The 21,681-nt window shown below is 48.1% G+C and overlaps 3 protein-coding genes and 1 long non-coding RNA gene across 18 annotated transcripts in view; 2 read left to right on the top strand and 2 right to left on the bottom strand.

The window, feature by feature from the left end:
- Window positions 1-112: 112 nt before the first annotated feature.
- Window positions 113-9,910, top strand: ARPC4 (actin related protein 2/3 complex subunit 4). Its single transcript, XM_019984478.2, has 6 exons — window positions 113-231; window positions 2,716-2,834; window positions 4,049-4,160; window positions 5,456-5,551; window positions 6,497-6,667; window positions 9,000-9,910. The coding sequence occupies exons 1-6, from the start codon at window positions 229-231 to the stop codon at window positions 9,003-9,005; spliced, it is 507 nt and encodes a 168-aa protein (XP_019840037.1). The 5' UTR covers window positions 113-228; the 3' UTR covers window positions 9,006-9,910.
- LOC139178584 (uncharacterized) lies at window positions 4,049-10,498 on the bottom strand. Its single transcript, XR_011562964.1, has 2 exons — window positions 10,404-10,498; window positions 4,049-4,405 (listed from the first exon to the last, which is right to left on the bottom strand). It is a non-coding gene; the product is annotated as an uncharacterized lncRNA (long non-coding RNA).
- Window positions 10,499-10,972: 474 nt separating this feature from the next.
- TTLL3 (tubulin tyrosine ligase like 3) overlaps window positions 10,973-21,681 on the top strand; it is a 23,725-nt gene continuing 13,016 nt past the window's right edge. For 4 of the 15 annotated variants that reach the window (XM_070776245.1, XM_070776244.1, XM_070776248.1 and 1 more), the window contains exons 1-8: window positions 12,547-12,969; window positions 13,130-13,221; window positions 15,019-15,187; window positions 15,323-15,420; window positions 16,441-16,569; window positions 17,281-17,395; window positions 18,243-18,335; window positions 19,541-19,736. In XM_070776245.1, coding sequence (XP_070632346.1) covers window positions 12,606-12,969; window positions 13,130-13,221; window positions 15,019-15,187; window positions 15,323-15,420; window positions 16,441-16,569; window positions 17,281-17,395; window positions 18,243-18,335; window positions 19,541-19,736 — 1,256 coding nt within the window. In that variant the 5' untranslated portion in view covers window positions 12,547-12,605. Of the gene's footprint in view, window positions 11,162-12,543; window positions 12,970-13,129; window positions 13,222-15,018; window positions 15,188-15,322; window positions 15,421-16,440; window positions 16,570-17,280; window positions 17,396-18,242; window positions 18,336-19,540; window positions 19,737-21,681 lie in introns of those variants that run through there. The other 11 variants (XM_070776236.1, XM_070776234.1, XM_070776238.1 and 8 more) reach the window with 9 other exon arrangements.
- Window positions 17,179-21,681, bottom strand: part of RPUSD3 (RNA pseudouridine synthase D3) — a 27,481-nt gene continuing 22,978 nt past the window's right edge. The window contains exon 8 of the mRNA XM_070776257.1: window positions 17,179-17,368. Coding sequence (XP_070632358.1) covers window positions 17,355-17,368 — 14 coding nt within the window. The 3' untranslated portion in view covers window positions 17,179-17,354. The remainder of the gene's footprint in view (window positions 17,369-21,681) is intronic.

Genomic DNA, 21,681 nt, shown 5'->3' with positions numbered 1-21,681 from the left:
CTTGAGTACTGATTTTAAGCTTCAGGAGCCTAAAGCTACTAAGACAGTCCTAACGGGAAAACTTCCGAGGGACCAAATGTTCTTAGCTTCCCCCTCCCCCGCTCGGAACACAGATGGTACGGTCCGGACGTCCGGGCGGACACTGCGGCTGCGCTTCTGGAGAAAGGGCAGGCGTCGCGGGGCTGGCCACTTCCGCACTTCCGCTTTCCGGCCCAGCCAGCGCCCGCGATGGTGAGAGAGCCGGGCCTCGGGCCAGGGACCCCCACTCTTCTGTCTCTAGGCTCTGGGTCTCGGGGAGATGCGACTTTGCAACGGAGAGGCCCTGGGCCGAGGGATGCTGGGGGTGCGGGGGTACCCTGAGGCTGGGAGAAAGAGGGCGGGGCAGGGGCTGAGGTGAGGAAGGGGCGAGCGGGGGACGCGTTCGTAAGAAGCAGGCTTTGAGGCGTCCTATTCTGTCCTTTGAAGCTGGTGGGGGATACTGAGGCAAGAAGGGAAGCCAGAAGTGACTCCTCCTCGGTTTGTGGTAGCGCTTCGAAGGCACGTAGTAACCTTATAGCCCGTAGTAGGGCCGCTGAGGCATGTAGTAGGGATACCTCTCTACGCAGAGTAGACCTTCACTAAATACACTGTTTTCTTTCTCGCTTGCTTGATCCCACAGTTCTCTGAGGGAAGCCTCCGTACTTCCTTATCCCACTCCTCACGTTGCCACCAGCTCATACTTTTACCTCACTGAAGGATCTCTCTTTTGCTGCCTCCACGCAGACCCTTTCCTGGTCAGAATTCAACCGTATTAGCCTTAATATGGAATGTTAAGCTCTGATGCCGCTGACCTTTCCCTTTCAGGAAGTCATCCCTTTTGATAATTGTGGGTGTTTCTGAACGTCAATTGAGAGTTTGGCTCACTGCCTTCCCCTTCTTTATCCTCTTCCTGTCGATACCTATTTAATGTACAGGTCTTCATGAGCATATAATTTATGATAACTTCTAAATCTGCCTTCCTAGCTCTCTTTGAAGGTTCACCTGGATATCTTGAAGACACCTTGAAATTAGGCGTCTGGATTAAAACTCACCTCTCCCTAAATTTGCTTGTTCTCTTGTATTCCTTATTCTTGCTCTGTGTTTTCTTACCTCAACTAGAAACCTGGGATCTTCTTTTTGTTTTTGTTGTTTAACTGAGGGGATGCCTCTTGATTTTTTTAAACAGCATACTTGTTGAAGTATTACACAAGGTGCTTACTCCATTTGTGAAAGGGCAGACGTCATAGGGTTGACCACCTAAAATGTACCTTTTTCAGATTTGCTATGACCTTTGACAGATACAATCTTGCTTGTCCCTCATTGCCCCAGGCCAGGCTCTCATTACCCGACTTAAATAACCCTCTCTGCTGGCTCTGTCACTTCCCTCTCCTCCAATCCATTCTCCACAAAGTCTCCATGCAGCTGTAGTTGTGTAACTTCCTCCTCAGAAAGCCCCAGAAGTTCCTTATCACTTTTAAGAGAAGAGCTAAACTCAGTAGCCTGGCATTTGAGATTCCTCATGAATCTGTGGACCACCATTTGCAACCTCATCCATTGAATCTAAAATGCTTCCTGGCAACATTGTACTCATTTCTACTTTAATGCCCCTATTTGTTACTCTAATCTTGTTATTTTTTCATTCATTCACTTATTGTACAGAAACTGAGTAAGAGTGTATAGGAAAGGTACTGACTGAGCAAGTTGCAGGGTATGTAAATTTGAATAGAATAGATATGGTCTGTTAACCATGGAGCTTTCAGTTTAGTAAAGGAGAAAATTACTTTTCTTGGAGCTATTTGAAGGGTGTATTATCGTAAATTATAATAAGTGCTATGAAAAGGGAAGTCCAGAAGGACCTCTGAGGAAAGAAGAGGCCTTCTCTGAATAAGCCAAGATCTAAAGGATGACTTAGGCAAAGAAGGGGGAGAGAAACCTGCAAGATAGATGGTTCAGCATGTGTGAAGGCCTGGGGTGAGAAAGAACTTTTAGCTAATACAAGGAATTGAAGATAGTCCTTTGTTGCTAGATGGCATTTCCTCTACCGGGAATATCATTTTTGTTTTTATCATTGTAAAATCCTCCTAATGCTATTTCCATCTTCAAATCAAAACCAGTTTCTTCTGCAAATATGATTTGTAAATCTTAACTATTTCACATTTTACCCATTGTATCATAGTTAACTGTCTGTCTCCCTGACCCGGTTGAACTATGTAAGGGTAGAAATGGTCTTAGTCATTGAATTCCCAACCCCTCGTGTGCCTGGCACACTATAGATATATACATTTGTTGACTCAAAGGGCAGATTGAAGACAGTCATTCACCTGTGTGCCTCTAGACCACAGTTTCTCAACTTCAGCACTATTTGGAGCTGAATAATTCTGTTGTACATTGTAAGCTATGTAGCAGTGTCCCTGACTTCTGTCTATTCAGTGCCAATAACTCCTACCCAACCTCAGTTGTGAAAATGAAGACTGTCTTGCCATTGCCGTATGTCCCCTAGTAGGCAAAATGGTCTCCTTTTGAGAACCACTGTTCTAGACTTAAAATGAAAGACATCTTGAAGGCCTAGTCTGTTGTGTTCACTGTAGTGTCTGAGAGCCAAGGACCTCAGTACTGCCTGGCTCCTGTGTAGCTGGACTATGGGATCAGCGGATTTTGTGAGACAGAGTTTGATTGTCCCTTGGGGTTTTCCTCCAGACTGCCACTCTCCGCCCCTACCTGAGTGCCGTGCGGGCCACACTGCAGGCTGCCCTCTGCCTGGAGAATTTCTCCTCCCAGGTCGTGGAACGACACAACAAGCCGGAAGTAGAAGTCAGGTATGGGAGGAAAGGGGCTAGGGGGTGATGGATGCAGCACCCAGAGATGACTGTTGTCAGAGGGGGCCATAAACTTCCATCCTGGAGTTGTCACAACAACTACAATTCACATTTTTTGTCTTGCTGCCAGGTAAATGATGGTTCCCAATTTGAAGTTCAGAAAATTGGGTCTCAGTGGGTTGACAGGACAAAACTCGGGAGAAGCTACTCTGGAGCCAAGATTTGCTTGACACAAGTTGTGACTTCTCAACATAGGGCCATTTGGGAAATATCTCCCAAGGAGGTACTGAACCCTCCAGCAATTTAAGGAGAAGACTTGAGAATTGAGTTATCTCAGATGCCATCTCTGCTCTTCTCAAATTTGAAGATCAAGGATCCCTCCCCTCAAAAAACAAACAAACAACTGGACTCCCATCCCCTACTACAAATATTCTATACTTTGGATTATTTTATCTGATTTATGTTTTGTAAGTAAATTTTTTTTCCCCATTGACGTTTAATCTGGTACATATACAACTGAGATAAGGATTGTTACCACAGTAAATTGATATGATTTGAATGTAAGAAAACTGACATGATGTTAAAATGTGTCCTGTTATGCTACTTAACATATATGGTTTCCACTAGGCATTTTTAAAGGATAATAGCTCACAGACACCACCAATACCGTTAACTACCGTCAGAGGGATCCAGAGGCATCAAAATGGGAACTGAGTTGAGAGGGGTCATAATTTTGAATAAGTGAATTATTCTGGATTGATTATTAGAGGAGGCCAAACTGTTTGATTTTAGCTTGTCCTTATCTCTAAGGGGCAGGCTCTCTCATTCCCTAAACAGGGTATGGGTTTGCCCATAGTTAAGAAAATAGGAGCTGTCATTTGTAAAGCTCCTACAATGTGCCAGGCTCACTTGTTACACACTTGACCCTTTTTGATGTGTTTCAAATGAGGAAGTTGAGATTCCAACAGATAACTTGCCCAACGGAAGTAACAAAGGAGGCTGAATTTCAGAACCTTTTCACCCTGACTCTAGAGCCTGTGCTCTTCTGCTGGAGAACATGCTCTCTGGCCCCCATCTTGGAGCACCCTTGCTTGTGAGTCTCTTATTCCTTGGACTCTGTGGTCCCAGATAGTGATTCTAGAACCTGCCATGGAGTCTCCCTGACCATTCTGTTCTTTTATAGTACAGAGACCTCTGTCATTTTGTGTTCTCAGGAGTAGCAAAGAGCTCCTGCTACAACCCGTGACCATCAGCAGGAATGAAAAGGAAAAGGTTCTGATTGAAGGCTCCATCAACTCTGTCAGGGTCAGCATTGCTGTGAAACAGGTAAGCTCACCCTAGATCCCCTGCCTCCCTGGGGAGGCCAGGGACCCCTTCTGTAAGAGGTCAACATGCCAGATTCAGGGTGCAATGAAACCCAGGTTCTCTTTCCAGGAAATGATTTGCTAAACTTACCAGATCAGTAGAATAAAGGGAAAGCCTTATCTTCTAGGCTTTGCTCTGGATTAGACGGCAGGTAATGTAGCAGCCAGGGCTATGGGCCAGTTTGGTGTTAGGTCATAAAACTCTTCCTAATGAATGAAGAATAAGTTCAGTTCAGACAAATAAGTAGTAATGGTATCCATTTGATAGCCATAAACTCCAAAAGTGAGATTTAGGGTAAGAAAATGAAGTGTAGTTTAATGTTTCTTCATTGTTTCACAAATGTCTGACATTCCCACTACCCCCATTATTTCTTCCATGTTTATGGACCACTTGGCTACTTCTTTACTTAATAGATTTCTTTCAATTAACTTATTTTCTTTTACTTAAATTTACCATAAAAAGAAAAACAATATGCCTTGCCGAATTGAGGACAACACTAAAATACAAGCACATTGAAAATAAAGCAGAGTTAGAATTTTGCCTCCGGAAAGCTCTATCCCTAGTGCCTGCTCTTTGTTAAAAGAGGAGATTAATAAATATTGGGAGCTTTTAAGGTCTTGCCAGCCCGTAATACAAAATTCTTTCATCAGAAATGTTGAGAGTTCATCAGGGAAAAACTTTGGGGATTGTTTGATGTTCATTGTTATTAAAGTGGAGAGCATCTAAGGTTATCTGACATTCTTCATAGTGTGTATCACTGACTGGAAGATGTAGCATTAGTGAAATGAGACTGGAAAGGGCAGATTTGAATATAGATGTGGATTCTGGAAGGATTGGATAAAAGATTGGGGCTTGCCAGGACCTCCCTAGTGGTTCAGTGGTTAAGACTCTGGGCTTCTACTACAGGAGACTTGGGTTCGATCCCTGGTCTGGGACCTAAGATCCTGCATGCCACATGGTGTGGCCAAAATGTGTTTTTAAGTTAAAAAAAAATAAGATTTGGGTTTGTCAGAGTTACCTTTCTGGAATGGGTAAAGGCAAGATCATGATAATGCCCCATTAAGTTGGAGAGCTCTAATGTAGTGGACCTTCCTTTTAGCTGGCAACCAGTTACTGCATGATTCAGACTTCAATACCCAACCCCAGTGTCTCTAGCGAATGTGGGGGAAATTGGGGTCAGAAGACCAGGCTACAAATTTCTATTGGCCTTTAGGGAATGACTTTAGGGAAACACATTTCTTCTTTGCTTTTACCAGGCTGATGAAATCGAGAAGATTCTATGTCACAAGTTCATGCGCTTCATGATGATGCGAGCAGAGAACTTCTTTATCCTCCGAAGGAAACCAGTGGAGGTGTGTGATCCATGTGTTGGTAATACCCAGAGTTCACTACTGAGTCCACTGCTAGTGGCCTCGGATTGTTTCTAAAACTGAGATTGCTTGCTCCTCAAGCTGTAGGGTACCCACAGCCTGAGTTGAGTATTGGTCTTCATTTTGGCTGGAGTAAGAATAAGGGGAATCAGCTTAGGAGGTTGAGTCTGTCTCAGCTGTGGAAAAGGCAAAAAAAGATGAGGTGCATTGCTCACCTTCCCAGAGCCTATAGTGTAGTGGCAGAAAGGGCATGACGAATCAGAATTCTAAATTCTGCCACCAACTGAGTCAGTCTCTCAAGGCCACAGTTAATATGGGGTCAGTTGTTGCCTGACTTTGTACTTGAGCGCTCACTACAGATTCTCTGCCTGCTCAACTCCCTGCCGGTCAGTGACTAAGCAACTGCCACACAGAGCAGCGGACACCATTGTCAGACACATTAGTTGTTGGCCAAACTCGCCCTTATCCTGAGCTAAAATCTCTCCTGTTCCTAGATCTAACCTCCAGGGCCACCAAGAATAAATAAAATTGCTGTTCTACACAGTTTGACCTATAGTTAAAAACCTCAATCCGTCCTCCCACAGCATTTTCTTTTCTCTCTGGACTAAATGTTCCTGTTGTTTGATGAGATTTTTCTGTAACAAGATTTCAAGTCCTTTCACTCTCCCTTGATTCATTCTGAACACAATTGTTTATACCACAGATAGTCTGCCAGACAAAATTCTCAATTGGGATCAGTTGATCCACCTGTTAGTTCCTTGGATCCAGCATACACATCGCCACCAGAGCAGATGGGCTGCTGCCTGAAGGGTGTGTAGCTTGGGAGGTCAGCTGGAAGCATGTGGCTGAGTGACATAGAGGGCCTGGCCAGTGAAGTGCCCCAGGATGTTGATTCTCTCCCTCCTCTCCACTGTCTTCCTTCCCTAGGGGTATGACATCAGCTTTCTGATCACCAACTTCCACACAGAACAGATGTATAAGCACAAGTTGGTGGACTTTGTGATCCACTTCATGGAGGAAATTGACAAAGAAATCAGTGAGATGAAGCTGTCTGTCAATGCCCGTGCACGCATTGTGGCTGAGGAGTTCCTTAAGAATGTAAGTGGAGTGGCCTTCCTGGTTTCCTTACAGAAGTAGAAAGACCTAAAGGTTGTGCTGAGAACTTAGCATCTGGTGGGGAAATGGTGCCAACTGTGCATAAATATTTTCTGAGGCCTCTAGGAACCCTGGTGGGCAGCAGGTCAGCCCCATGCTTTGGTGTGGGAGGGCCCCAAGGTTCATCTTGGAGAGCTATAGAGCATCTCCAGGGCCCTGGGTAGTGCCTCTCTTAGTCGTTCATTTCTACGTCTCAGAATATATAGAGTCCTTCCATGTATCTTGTTCGTCCCTGAGTGAGTCAAGTTAAAGCCACATGTGAATTTTCTGGGAATATAGGGCGGTTAATCATAGTATAATTCCACTTCTCAAACAGACTCGAATAGTTTCCTTCAGCATCTGTTTCTCAGGCTTAAAGTCATGATTTCTTCGCTCTGTTTTCCATCATTTTCATGGCTTAAGTCCTACAGATCCCTCTTCAGTTGTTTGTGCCTTCCTGACAGAAAGGACTGCAGCCCTCTGAGGAGGACAGATTGTTTACATTAATGAACTGATGACACAGTTCTTTTTTAGACATTCACAGCATGCCACCTTTTTTTTTTTTTTCTTCTTTTTCCAAACAGTCTTTGGTTTGTTGACATGTTCCACTCAGAATTGACTATGATCCCTAGATGGTAGAAGTAGTGTTTACTCCTACCAGTGCATACAGGTCCAGCCTAGAAGGAGCTCAGGCTCCTAAAAATGGAAATTAAACCCACTTCCCCTGGGCTTTAATTATACCGAGGGCAGGCAGTGTACAGAGTAGCTGTGCTGTGCACCCAGGGGAGCACGCTTGTTCAGGTCACACAGGTGGCAGGGTCAGACCACCTTTGTGTGCATCCGGGTCCACTGCCTCCTCAGGCATCTTACAGAACTTCTTGACAAAGCCTCAGTTTCCTCAACCCTGAAATGAGACTGTTAATTAGTATATACCTTTTCAGTGTAGTTGAGCATTAAATGAGGAAATGTGTATAAAGCATATCACTTGGTACATAGTAAACTCTCCCTGTATTATAGCACAAAGGTTATGTGGCCAGGGCACGGGCAGGCCTCTAAATTCAACTGAAGAAAATGAAAAATAGTTTTTGTCCCAATTTAGTATTGGCTCATTCATTCAGTAGTCATTTAGTTGTTACAGTAATTGCATTTCTATAGTAACACAGCTGAAAAAGTACATATGAGTATTTCAGGGGAAAAAAAAAAGACTTCCCATGTGGTCCACTGGTTAAGACCCTGCACTTTCAATGCAGGGGGCACGGGTTCCATCCCTGATCAGGGAACCAAGATTCCACATGCCACATGCATGGCCAAAAGAAACATCCAAAAAGCCAAGTATCAGCAATATCTCATTTAACATCTAAAACAGTCTTTGAATCTTTATCCTCACTTCATGGATGTATCAGCTGGGCTCTTGAAGTTGTCACATATTTAAAGTGCCTCAGCCAGTAAGTGAAGGTACCAGGACTCAGTTTTTCTGACTCACAAATCTGAGATAGTATCATGGCATCTGGCAGGGTGACACACTCAGGTACATGTAAGGCTCAGGCCATTATGTGCATGAGTGAGGTGGGTTCTGTGGGGACCTAGGGAGCACATGCCTCACCCTAGGAGGGTCACCACCACACAGCTCCAGCCCTCTGGCTTCATCAAAATAATTTCAGAATCTGGATTTGTGTGCAGTGTCTTCTGTTTTTTCAAGGTTGTCTAATTCATATTCATAGCAACTAGTTCATAATCTTTGAAACACTGTGAGCCAGACAGTGCTCATCTTTGGGCTGAGTTTAGCAAGTGGGCCAGAAGTCCACAGCATCTGGTCTATAAAATGTCCAGGGCGGGTCTGGGCACTGTGGGGGATATTTAAGGGCACAAAGCATATCCAGGGCCTCTCCTGCTTGGCGGACCCCTCAGAGCTTGATGCAAAGCACCAGCTCCTGGGTCCCTTTCTGAATCCCCAGGCATTTGCACATGAGCCCCCATTTCTACAGAAGGCAACCTCAGTTCAGCAAGCAAGGCACTGTGACAAGGCTTTTTGGTGTCTCCACGGCAAAACGAAGGGGAGCTGTGGAAGAGCCCATGTCACCCATAATTTTTCTGCCTTGTCTAATGCTAAGTTTTAGGGCCAGTGCCTGCTGATTTGGGACCAACTAGCGCATGCCCACAGTGTGTCCTCAGACCTAGTCCTGCCCCACAGAAATGTGAGTATAGTTACAGCTCACAGATCAGCCCCCCTCCCCAGAACAGGCCTGCCAGGATACAGTAATAACCATCATTCACTGCCTCTTGGTTCTCTTGACAGTTTTAAACCACCTGGCTGGATCTCGTGGCCTTCCCCCTCAGGATCCCCCGTGTCTCTGTGAAGTCGTCCTGGAGTTAACTTCCCAGAGCAGTGCAGCGACGGCAGCGGCAGCAGCAGCGGAGGGGAGCTGGGTCAGGGTGGGCATTAGATGCGGGAGGGGGGTGGTGTGCTTGCTCGCTGGGCCACAAAGCAGCAGTGGACCTGCCCCGAGGCCACATGTGCCTGGTCAGGCTGGCTTCTGATGTTCAGTCCCCTGGGCCGGGACAGATTTTTTTTTTTAATGTCTTGAAACTTAAAACTCTGTGCTTGTAGGAGACTGTAACCTTTTTGTCTTTTTTTTTTTTTAAAAAAAAACAATCTCCACCTCCAGTGGCTGTGACTGGTCCCAGTGATTGTACCTTACTGGTCGCTGTGGGTCTGGGCGGGCCTGGAGCCAAAAGGCGACTACTGTTCCTCCCCGGAGCCATTCCAGGTGGGGAGGGAGGGGGGTTTCAGGCTTGTGTTCCTCTCCCTCGTCCTCCTGTCTCCTTAGGCTCAGTAGAAGCGGTGGGGACCCTCTACCAGCTTCCTGAGCCCTGCCTGCAGTTGGCCACCCAGCACTGATTGGGGACAAGGGCTGAACTGCTGGCCACCAGCCACACCTAGGAAGGAGCTGGGGCCTAGAAGCTAGGCAGCCTTCGGCCTCAGGGGCCGCTTCGTGCCCTCCCAGCTGGGAGGGGTCGCTGTTTCGCCTTGTCTGTCAGTGCAGTGCCTGTGCTAGAGGTGGAGAGGTGAGTCCTCCAGAGCATCCCTGCCAGGACCTCCTGCCTGCTCTGGCTCCTCTGCTTCCCCGCTCGCTGTACCTTTTCTTATTCTGGTGGGTCCTCCCTCCCCCAATTAAAGTCTCTTTTTGCCCCTCTGGGGCTGCATGAGGTCTGTGCTCTGTGTGTATATGTGATGAAAGGAGGTGGAGCTGTTCCTTAAGACCATGTGGCAGGCACTTGGGCCTGGGGGTCCCCACCAGAGACAGCCTTGTGATTGGCCTCTGACAGTAGCCCTGCTGGAAGGCCCTAATCCGAGAGACCCATTACAGTCCAGGCTGCACCCATTTCTGAAACTGCTCTCTACCTGTATAGAGTTTTGACCCTTTTCACATAGTGAGCTCATGTGGGCTAGAATGTAACAGAGAAATAATCCCATTTCATGGCTAAGAAACCTGAGGTATCATGAGATACAGCAGCTTGCCCCAAATCTCCCAGCTAGTGAGCAAGAGGGTGGAATTCAGATGTAAGACATCTGCCTCTACCTGTGCTGTGATACTGATCACTAGCCACATGTGGCTATTTAAATTATTACAGTTAAAATTTAAAATTTATTGCCTCAGTCCCACCAGTGCTCAACACTTACATGGCTGCTAATGCTTACCACATCACACGGTCGTAGATAAAACATTTCCATCATTGCAGAAAATTCTGTTGGACAGGATTAAAGCCTCTTACACCTTGGAGTAAAAAAAAAAACCAAAAACTTATGTTTGAGTCCTATTCTTAAGAATTTGAGCAAGTTATTTATATTCTGTGCCTCAGTTTCTTAAATCTATAAAGTGGAGATAATGTCAGTCTGACACAGTACCTGCCATTACAAGTAGTGAATAAACAATGACTGATCTTTCCACCAGCCCAGTATCCAAGCTGTTGGTAACTTCCATTGTGCTGGTTGTGGGGGGTGACATCCCTGTTTCAGACTTGGGGGCCAGTGGAAGTGTTGCATATGTAAATAAAGAGGTGCATTGAAGTGTTTCATGTTCACTAATGGAAGTCAGTGGGAGCCCACAGGGTGTTATCTTTATGGAAGAGGATGCCAAGAAAAGTTTGAGAAGAGTTGGGCTCTGCCGAGTTTTGAAAAGAGTCTTCCATATGGCCAAAATGGGTCTCTTGAAACAGGACAAGGTACTGTTTAAAGCAAGGAGGGGTTGGGGGTGGGGACTGCTCTCATCCCCTTTATGACATTACCTCTGTGACCTCCCCCTCCTGTCTTGCAGAATTAGGTGTGCCCTTCTGTGGGGCACACGGCCATGGCCTAGCTTTGCAGTGATTGTTGCTCACGTGAAGGTGCGGTGAAGCTGGACATCCACTAGAGTATGGCAGCTGCTCACTCAACCCTCACAGGACAGCAATGCCTGGGTGAGCCAGCCAGAATTCTAGTTTGTCACGGATCCATCTCCCAGGGTTCAGAGCTAAAACCAAATTTGCTGGCTGATCAGAACAGACTGGATGGTCTCCAATCAGCCAGTCCTCTCCTGAGGGCATACCTTTTGGGAAGCCCAGTCATTAGCCGCAGGGTTGAGAAAGGGTGATCTTAGTGGTTGGGGTTGACTAGAGAGGTCTGTGGAGGACCCACCTTCACTTGTGTGAGCCAATCTATCAGTGATTGACAGAGCTGGGTTCCTGGAATCTGCTTGAGAGGGCATTGCTAGAGTTTGCCTCTCACACTGTCCATTTGGTACTTGCATGACTGATAGGCAACCCTTACAGACTTGTGTTTAAGAGTGGGGCTTTGGAGTCAGACCTGGGTTCCAGGGCTCTGCTATGCGATTTAAGGCAAATTATTTAACATCTTGGAACCTTATTTTTCTCACCTGTGACATTTGAGGGTGTAACAGTTTTCATACTGTTTCATACAATCCAAAAAGGTTGCTTGCTGTCTTGTCTTGAGGGCTGTTGCATAACTTGTTTTTTTTGGTAGATTGAAACGATACTTATTTTCTATTTCCAAGTGCTGTCTTTTTTGTGTGTTTTTTTTTTTTTTTTTTTTTTTGCGGGGGGCGGGGGGGGGGGGGGGAGGGTCTGGGGGTTCTGCCCTTTTATTTTCCCCATAATACTGCCCTGGCTTTCAAATCTACCCCCAAGGACCTTACCCAAGCTCCATCTGCCAGGAGCTGCAGGTCTGGTCAGCTTCCTTTTAGTTGCCCCAGAAAAGTTCTTACCCTCTCAGGGCTGTTGCAGAGACCCCTCTCCCTGGAATGCTATTCCTCCCTTGGCCAACTCCTCACCAATTTGCATTCAGTAGGTTTCAGTTTAAATGTCACCCCTTCAGAAAGGACATCATTGACCACTTTAGCTAAAGTATAAAACACCTGTGTTATTCCTCTGTTGCTTGCTTTTTGTTTCCCCTCCACCGGGCAGTAAGCGCCATGAAATCAGGGGCCATGTGTAGTTTGTTCTTCTGATCCCCAGCACCTAGCCCACTACCTAGCACGTGGTCTTCGCTGACTACTGTGGAATAACTGAAGCCCCAGGAAGCGCTGGATAAGGAATCAGGACCCTATTAGAAACTGGTGGGGCAGCCAGTGCTCTATGCTTCCAGCTTCAGTGCCCCATTCATGAAGGGTCTGGGGCAGGCAAGGCCCCGAGTTTGGCCCCGCTGGAAGTAGACCCCCGAACCGCCACCCGAGGCCTGATTGTGCCAGGGGAATCGTTTCTAAGGCGACAAAAAACAGAGGGCGGGGCCTCAGAACGGAGGGTTCAGCTCAGGCCCCCGCAGGGCGCTCCCGCGAGACGCGGCTGCGCGCGGAGGGGAGGCGGGCTCTGGGGCCCAGGGAATGCGCGCGCGCGCGGCGAGGGTCTCATGCAGGGGCCCACCGCGGCGCTGCTCCTGAGGGCGGGGGAGCTGGGGGCCGCACAGCCGGACTCCACCGCCTGGTACCGCCAGGAGCGGGGCCCCGTGTGCAGCTGGCCACGGAAGCCGCAGCCGCTCGAGCGCCGCGCCACTTCCCCCGCCCCATGGCCCAGGGCGCGCCACTCCGAGTTCCGGCTTCCAGAGAAGGGTCCGGCGCACGGCCAAGACTGGGTCTGCAGCCCAGCCTCAGCGCGCCGCCTAGACTGCGCCCTCCGCCCCTCGGCCCACGACAGCCACGCCCAGGGCGCCGAGAATCCCCGCCTCCCTGGGCCCTCGCCTACCCGGGCCCAGGAGGACGCCCCGCCCCTGGACGGTGAGGCCACTTGCGGCTCGCCCCTCCTGGCCCAGGGCTGAGTCTTGGGGCGGACATGAGAATCCGGGGAACCGGAGAAGAGCGGTAGAGGATAGGCATCGGATGAAGGGTGGAGAAAGAAGGGGTGCCTACCCCACCCCTTCGCCGCATCTTTCTGCAGGTTCTCTTGTCCTTTGGCGAGGATTCTCCAAGGCGTCTCAACACATGGGCCGGCTCAGAAACGCCAAGATCCACGTGGAGAGAGCTGTCAAGGTTGGAGGGGGTTGGGGGAGGGGCTAGAAAAAGCCTGGAGGGTGGCTCACCCTGCCTCCTTGCACTATATTCTCCCCTCCTTAGAAAATAAAGAAGAAAAAACCTTGATCCCACACCTGTCTTCAAATACTTCTCCAGTTTTCAACACCCCGTTCACAACCAAAATTCTTGGCAGAATTCAACTTCTTTATCTGGGTTTCAGTCCTCAGGCCCCACCACTCTGGGTCCCTGTCCTTCACCACTCTCATCAGGAACCTCTCTAGTTAAGGTCACTGGTGACCGCTAAGGAGCCAGATCCACCTTTTCTGTCCTGACCTTGGTTTGGCACCTTGTGTCATTCTGCACCAACACACCTTTCCTCTTGGCTGTCTGCACACGCTTTTCCTTTCTCCCTCCCAGGCAGCTACTTTTCAGTTGCCTCTGAAGACTTCTCAGGACATTCCTGTTTCCCTGGACCCCTCTCTACATTTGTCTCCTTGGCTGTGAGTTCAATCCATCCTGCACTCTTTTCATTCCCTCTCCAGCCCAGCCTGGCTTCTGACTGCACCGCTCTGTGGATCCAGTCCCCCACTTGACATCTCCATCGAGGGAGCATCAAAGCATTTCAAACCCATGTCTTAAACCATACTCTTCATTTTCCTGCCCAGACCCATTCTTCTCCCTGCTCTTGGGTCTTTTCCATCTCCCAGTTGCTCGAGCCAGGAAATTGATCTTTCTGTTCCCTCACCCACACGTCTAATCCTAATAGCAAAACTAGTCTCTATTTCCAAAAGGAATCTCAACTCCCACCTTGTTCCCATCTCTGCTGGAGGCACCTAGAGAAACCACAACAGCCTTCTCACTAGTCTCCTTCCCCCCATCTGTTTTCCATAGGACAGCAAGCCACACTTAACAGCCTCCAACCATGTCACTCCCTCCCTTCACCTTATTGCTTCACACTGCTCTTAATATAAAATCCAAGTTCATTCCAAGGCCGTCAGTGCCTTCCACACACCTCCTAGGAGGTCTCCCCTCATTTTCCACACTCCATATACCCTGGCTCCCTTCCAATTCCTTCTGACCCCTCCAGCCTCAAGGCCTTTGCACGTGCTTTTCCCTCTGCCTTAACTGCCATTTGCCCAGCTCTGTACATTTCTGGCTCCTTCTCAGCTTCCCCTGATTGATTCTCTGGATCCCCATTAAAATCCTATTTCTTGAGCTTCCCAGCCTGGATGTTAATTCCTGCTCTTTCACTTAACCACTGGGTGGCTAAGCTACTCAGTGTCTCTACGCCTCTGTTTCATAACCAGTTAAGTAGAGATTGGTTGCATGCGGATGCTCAGTCGTGTCTGACTCTTTTGTGATCCCATGGACTGCAGCCAGCCAGGCTTCTCTGTCCATGGGATTCCCAGGCAAGAATACTGGGAGTGGGTTGCCATTTCCTCCTCCAGGAGGTCTTCTCAACCCAAGATTTGAACCCGTTTCTCTAGCATCTCCTGCATTGGCAGGTGGATTCTTTACCACTGCACCACCTTGGAATCACCAAGTGGGAATAACAGTGTCTTAAAAATATACATTGTTGTTAGTAATGTATTTAAGTGCTTAACACATAGTAAACACTCAATAAATATTAGAAAATATAGTTGCTATTATGATTATGCAGATTATTTTTCTGCTTGTTTACAGTCTGTCTCTCCTACTAGAATATATAAATTTCATGAAGGCAGAGACCATAGCTGTCTGGCTCACCATTATCTCCCCTGTGACCAGCACTTAGGCTATACTTAACTGAAAAAGTATTCTTCTGTCACCTTATAGCAGAAGAAGATCTTTATGATCCAAGGTCGCTACCCTGTGATCCGGTGCCTCTTGCGCCAAAGGGGCTGGGTGGAGAAGAAGATGGTCCATCACTTGGGTACCACTTTGCCACAACCACATAAGGATCTGGACAGCTCGGTAATGGGTGACAGTGACACAGCTGAGGATGGTGAGATATCCCTCCCTTCCCACAAGCTGCCTGAGTCCCTTTGCTTTGCTTCTCACTGTCTCAAAGTTGAGGCTTTGATGTGGGGCTGAGGGGCGGGGACCGGGGCCTTCCCACACATGGGCTGTACATTTACAGAGGATGAAGATGAGGAGGAGGCATTCCGGCCACCACAGCTGTTTGACTTCGATGAGTTATTGGAATTTGATGACCTACATGGGACACACGCTCTGATGGTGAGGACCCAGCGGGCTGGATAGGGGGCTGCTTCTTTCAGGAGAAAGCACTAGAGTCCAGCTTGGTGACCCCAGACAAGCCGTTTTCTAATCTCAGTTTCCCTGTCTGCGGTAAAAACGATCGGTTCTCTAAAGCCTAGGTAGGCCAGTGGAGTGGTGAGTGACACAGAGGAGGCTGGCCTGGGAATTCCCCCTTCCAAATAAAACCCCATAGTTCATCTTCCTCCATCCTTGGCAAGTGAAGGTTAGAAGGAAGGACTTAAACATTTTTGAAAGAGGCTGATATGATTTGGGGAGGATATGTGTGTTGAGATCAAGACACTTGGCTTTGAATCTTCGTACCACCACTTTCTGAATTGAACTATGCCAAACTGCCATTTTTGTCTGTCAGGTGAGGTTGAGGACTGGCAGTTCCACACGGCCCAACATTGTGAACCTGGGACAAGTCCCTGAGCCTCAGTTCCCTCATCTGTGAAATGGGGATAATGGTAGCACCTACCACATAGGGTTATGGTGAGGATCAAATGAATTGACATGAAAAAATAAATAAATGAATGAATTGACATGGAAAGCTTAAGCACAGGGCCTGGCACCTGGTGTTACTGGTTATCAGTAATCCTTCCTCCCAGAGTTCTGGGAAGGTTGGGGAGAAGTGGAGCTCACGAGAAAACCTTTGTCACATGCTCTGTGACCATCAGCTTAGAGTCACTGCCCTGCCACTGAGTAAGTCACTAACGGCCAAGACCCAGAACAAGGTGTGGCATTCAGTTGTGGGGTTTAGTCACAGCCTAGGGGCACCTTGAAAGAGCTGCAAGGCTGCCTGCTCTCTGCTCACCAGTGTGTGCCCGAAAGGGAAGAGATGTCTTTTCTTAACTTAAAAAAGATGACATGTGAGCTAGAGGCCCCCTTGGGAGGATCCTTTCCCTCCATTCACCCACCTTGCTCAGCACGGCGGGGAGAAGCTTCCTCAGGCCTCGTGGTGCCCACATCAACCTTCCCTGTCTCCTCCCCTCTCCCCAGTCACGTATGGTTCGGAACGAGATCCCCTACTTCATCTGGACTACTCGTCGGGACATCCTGGACTGTCGCTTCCTCTCCAAGGATCAGATGATAAACCACTATGCTCGGGCAGGCTCCTTTACCACAAAGGTGAGCTCTTCAGAGCGCAGGCATGCAGCTGCCAACCCCCCAGCTCTTGGGCTGGCAGTCCCTTTTTCTGTTCTCCTTGTCAGTAAGAGTTCTCAGGAGGTGGGGAAGTACGTGATTCAGTGGGAGTTGGACGCACCTGGGTTCAAATCCAACCTGTGCAGCATGTCTGGCACATATAGACATGGTGACTGTAAATAGACTCCAGGAGCCAATCGGGGTCTGGAGTAAGAACAAATACCATGGCCAATGATTGTGAGCAGGAGGACCTTCTCTCCTAAGTAGAAACTGTCTGGCTGATGGTTCTAGTATATCTTGTCTTGGTTAAGTGACTTCACCTCTCTGAGCCTCAGGCTCCTCTTCTTTAAATAAGAATTCCAGTAAGACCTATCCTCTAGGGTTATGGCAAGAATGATAGGCTTTATAATTGGGACCTGCTAGTCTATTGTTAGTGTGGATTGGGAAGGATTCCTCAAAGAGGCAGGTTTTTAAGGATGCAAAAGGGTGGCTTGGAAGGATGCGGGGCATTCTGGGCAAAGGGAACCACATGAGCGTCACGTGGAGTTGGATATGAGCCTAGCAAGTGGGGCAGAGGCTCTGAGCCTGTCCACACAGCATCCCCTTGAGCTCTCTGGGTGGGTGCCCAGTGTGGAGAGTCCCTTGGAGGCCCCCTGGGCAAGTCCCACCCTGCCTCCTCATCGGCTGACTCCATAGGTGGGTCTGTGTCTCAATCTCCGGAATTTGCCGTGGTTCGATGAGGCTGATGCCGACTCCTTCTTCCCACGCTGCTACCGCCTGGGGGCTGAGGATGACAAAAAGGCCTTCATAGGTAAGGAGATACCAGCCCCATGCCTAGCCTCTCAAGCCGAAGGAGGAGGGCTAAAGCCCTGGCTGGTGTTGGAGAGCAAAGGGCCTCTCTCATGCCCTCATCTGCCCCAGCAGATTTCCTTCTCCATCCCCAACCCTCATCTTTCCCTTATGTGCCTCCCTTAATGAGCCCCCCGACCTTGGTCACCCCAGACCTCCAGAAGAGCTGACATAGTTTATCTTATTTTCTAGAGCAGATTCTAAAAGTTGGTCACCTAGTTGAGTTTGGAATCCAGAATAAGTTCCAGCCCCCTGTCAGATTCCACTGACTAGATCTGGTTCCAAGTCTAGTTCCAAGAAAAGTTTCTAGACTTTGGGGCTCACGGACAGAGTAGGCTCCAACTCCAGCACACGCTGTAAATTCAGGTCAGAATTTGGATCCACATTAGATGCTAGGTTTAAATTAGTCTCCAAATCCTATATAGATTTGGGGCAAGGTCTGCTTCTCAGGCTAGAATTAAGTATCAAAAGTGGATCAGGACATTGTAAATCGACTATACTTCAAATAAAAAAAATAGAAAATCACACACATGCACAATAAAAAAAAAAAAAGTGGATCAGGAACAGAGGAGGAGAAATCAGACAGCAGAACCAAGCAAGATTCTGAAGGTGGAATATGAACCAAGTCAGGTCAGATTCAGGGGCTCGTTCCACAGTTGAAACAGAAGCCAGGTTCTAAGTGGGATTCTAGAGCCAGAAACGGTAGTCAGGTTCCGGATCCAGAGTGGGGCAGGTCATGATCAGGTTCCGGAACCAGAACAGGCCTGGAGCCTAGGGGCTGAGGAGGGTATCCCCTGCCCTGGGAGCAGAGGACTTCTGGCTGACAGCTGCCCGCAACGTTCTCAAGCTGGTGGTAAAGTGCGAGTGGAAGTCAAACTCTGTCGAAGAAGAAGAGGCCCCAAGTAAGTACTGTGGTCACCTCTGCCCCCCTAACCATTTATCCTCCCACCCAGCACACCTCACCCATCTGTCATGGTATTTTTCTCATCCGTCTGCCCATCCACCACCCCTTCCTACCCACTCTTCCATACATCTCCCCTTCTTTCTGTCCACAGTCTATTCATCCATCTGCTTACCTACTTACCCACCCATCTCACATTCACCTACCCATCCACCCATCCATCCATTCATCCTTCCCCGCACTGTCGATCTGTTCATTCACCTACTTCTGTCAACTCCATACTGCCTATCCACCCACTCCACCTTCCTGCCTATCTACCTACTTATGCTTCCACAGACCCGCCTCCCCATCCGTGTACTTCTTTTCCATCCTGCCATCCACCACTTAATCTATCTTCTGGCCCATCTACTCATCATTCTTCTGTCCCACCCACCCACTTACCCACATGTCTTCCTATCTGTTAATTGACCCACTGCCTCGCTCAGTCCTCCGATGGGCCTAGCGTGTGGCAGAGTGCTCTAGAGAGGACAGACTTAAGAGGACATGGTCCATCCCTGCCTGTGGGGAGCTCAGATCTGTGAGGAGAGGCAGCAGTAAAACCATGTAGTTGCATATGGTCTGAGGACCCCTCGTGCTGTGTGAAGGGGGACCCAGAGAGTCTCTCCCTACTTGTCGGCTCAACCAGTTGCTGGCCCTTTCCCTTTTTGGACTTAGCTCCTACCTCACAGCTTCCATCCTGTAGCCAGAGGCCCATCAGCCAGAGTTCCCAGAATTCCTCAGGGATTTGAACGGAGAGGCAGCTCTGCTGTGAGAAGAAAGTCCCTGGCTCTTCAAGAGGGACACCTCCCCATGGCTGTCTCCTGGGTGTGTCAGGAGCAGGGGCTCAAGGGGCCTCAGGTGTGTCAGAGCTCCCAAGCACAGAGAGGCTACAGGTGTGTCTGCTGGGACTCTAGGTGCTGAGATGCTTTGGGGTCATTTAGGATGGAGCCTCAAATGAATGACAGGTCCTGCACAGTGAGGGGCAAGGATGCACACTGAGACCACAGGTGAATTTAGAACAAAGCCCCAGGTGAGTGGCAGGTCCCACAGCAGTAGGGACTGCAGGTGTGTTTCTGGTGAAATCACGAGTAAGTGACAGGCCTTGGGGCAGTGGGAGCTGTGGAGCGTGGGATAGTGACAGCCCCCACCTCTACCCCATCTCTACAGGAGACAAGCAGCCAAAGAAACAGGAGAAGAAGCCAGTGTCGGTGTCCCCAGAGTTTGTGGATGAGGCTCTGTGTGCCTGCGAGGAGCACCTTAACAACCTGGCGCATCTGGACATCGACAAGGATGTGGCGACCCCGCCCTGCCTGGGCCCTGAGGGCTGGTCCCTCTTCCTCCAGCGCTACTACCAAGTGGTCCAGTGAGTGCCTCTGCAGCCCGGGCCATGGGGCGTGCTCTCGGGCAGCTTTCATGTTCCCACCTGATGGTCAGGGACAGAACCTCTCTGTCGAATGCCCACCGCCCCCAGCTCCTCCCCAAGTCTCCCTGTTTTCATTCACCCTACTATTCTCCTCCAGAACCCTCAGGAGTTCTCACTGGCTTCATATTAGGGTCCAAACTACTCTTCCCCAGATCTCGGTGTAGCATGGCCTGTGCTGTCAGACAGATCTGAGTTCAAGTTCTGCCTTTGCTCTTTCCAAGCTCTGTGACCTTGGGAATCTCACTAACCTATCTGATCTTAGCTTTTCTCAAGTGCAGAATAGGTTTAAAAATAATGTTCTGCCTCAAAGGTAGGATTAGACAGGGTAATTTTTATGATGTGCTCAGCACTGACTCATAGTATTCATTCACAAAGTAAGACTCTGTTAGGTCATTTAGATTTTATCCTGGAAACCAGCATTTTGCAAAGCCTATTATATAGCATGCTAGTTCTATATGCTGAAATGGAGTTTGTGAAAAAAGGGGTTTGTGGCCAGTCACATTTGGAAAACACTGGGTTGAACAAAGTTAAAATAGGTTTCCTTGATAGAGGACTTTTCAGAAGATGGTGTAAACTCCCAAGAGAGACAGAGTGTGCAGTGTATCCTGTACTTATGTGACCCCAGTCCCCTGCCCCAAGAATCCTTAGTGGTTGTATTTTCAGGACACATTGTGGGGAAAGATTCTTGAGCAGAGGAAAGGAGTATTGAGATGGGCCTGGGCCTGTTGTAGGGAGATGCTGTTCAGCACAATGTGCAGGAAAAACTGGCAGGAAGAGGGCCTGAAGGCAAGAAAACACTCAGCATTTACTGAGCCCTTCCTATGTGCCAGGCATTGTGCCAGACCCCAGAAATGAAGCAAAATCCGTGCCCTCACGAGCAGACAGCTCAAGCGAGGAGACTTGGAGCAAGTCAGGGGGAGGGCTAAAGGCCTCAGGTGGCGTGGTGTTAGAATAGAAAGAAACAGACAGATTTAATGATTGATAGGGAAGACTGAAGAACTAGTACATGAACTTTGAACAAATGACTTAGCCAGCAAACCCACATCATTGATGAATAATTCATTTGTATCTTTTTTTTTAAACATTAGAGAAGGAAAACTAGGTGATCCCATACTTTCCCCTTAGCTGCCAGAAAACATAAAGCTGCCCTTCTGAAATTAAGAATCACTGGGGGTCTTCCCTGGTGATTCAGTGGCTAAGACTCCAAGCTCCTGATACACGGGGCCATGGTTCAGTCCCTGGTTAGGGAACTAGATTCCACATGCTGCCACTAAAAGAGCCTACATGCCACAAAGAAAGCAAGTAAAACCGAGTACAGCCAAATAAATTAAAAATATTTAAAAAAAGAAAGAAAAAGAATCGTCAGGACTGAGTTAGAATAGTTGGTGGAAATAATGTCAGTCCTTTACATTTCTGGATGTGGGGCAGGTCGAGGGCTGAAGGAACCTCTCAAAAGCAGGATTAGGAAATTTCCCTGGTCATCCAGTGGTTAAAACTCTGCTTCCAGTGCATGGGGTGCAGGTTCAATCCTTGCTCGGGGAACTAAGATTCCACATGCTACATGAAGCAGTCCAAAAAAAAAAGTTAATTAAAAAAAAAATCAGGATTACATAAAATATTACCTCATGTAACATTGCACTGAATTGTTAGATAATTAACATTAATTAAGTCAATATTTATTGCTGCTTCTCAGCTTTTAAAAACAAATCTACAACTCACCAACCAGGCTTTTTTTTTTCCCCATCCCCTGACCGTCAGGTCCACTTTCCACAGAACTAATTTTTTTTTTTTAACTAAATATAAAATCATACTGTCATGTTGAATATGCTTTTTCAGATTGCATGTGTCCCTGCCACTGCCATGTGACACTTTCCTGGGCCAGATC

The sequence above is a fragment of the Bos indicus genome, chromosome 22 (genome assembly GCF_029378745.1).
Source record: "Bos indicus isolate NIAB-ARS_2022 breed Sahiwal x Tharparkar chromosome 22, NIAB-ARS_B.indTharparkar_mat_pri_1.0, whole genome shotgun sequence".
In the NCBI taxonomy this organism is placed as follows: domain Eukaryota; kingdom Metazoa; phylum Chordata; class Mammalia; order Artiodactyla; family Bovidae; genus Bos; species Bos indicus.
This window is presented reverse-complemented; position numbering and strand designations above follow the sequence as displayed.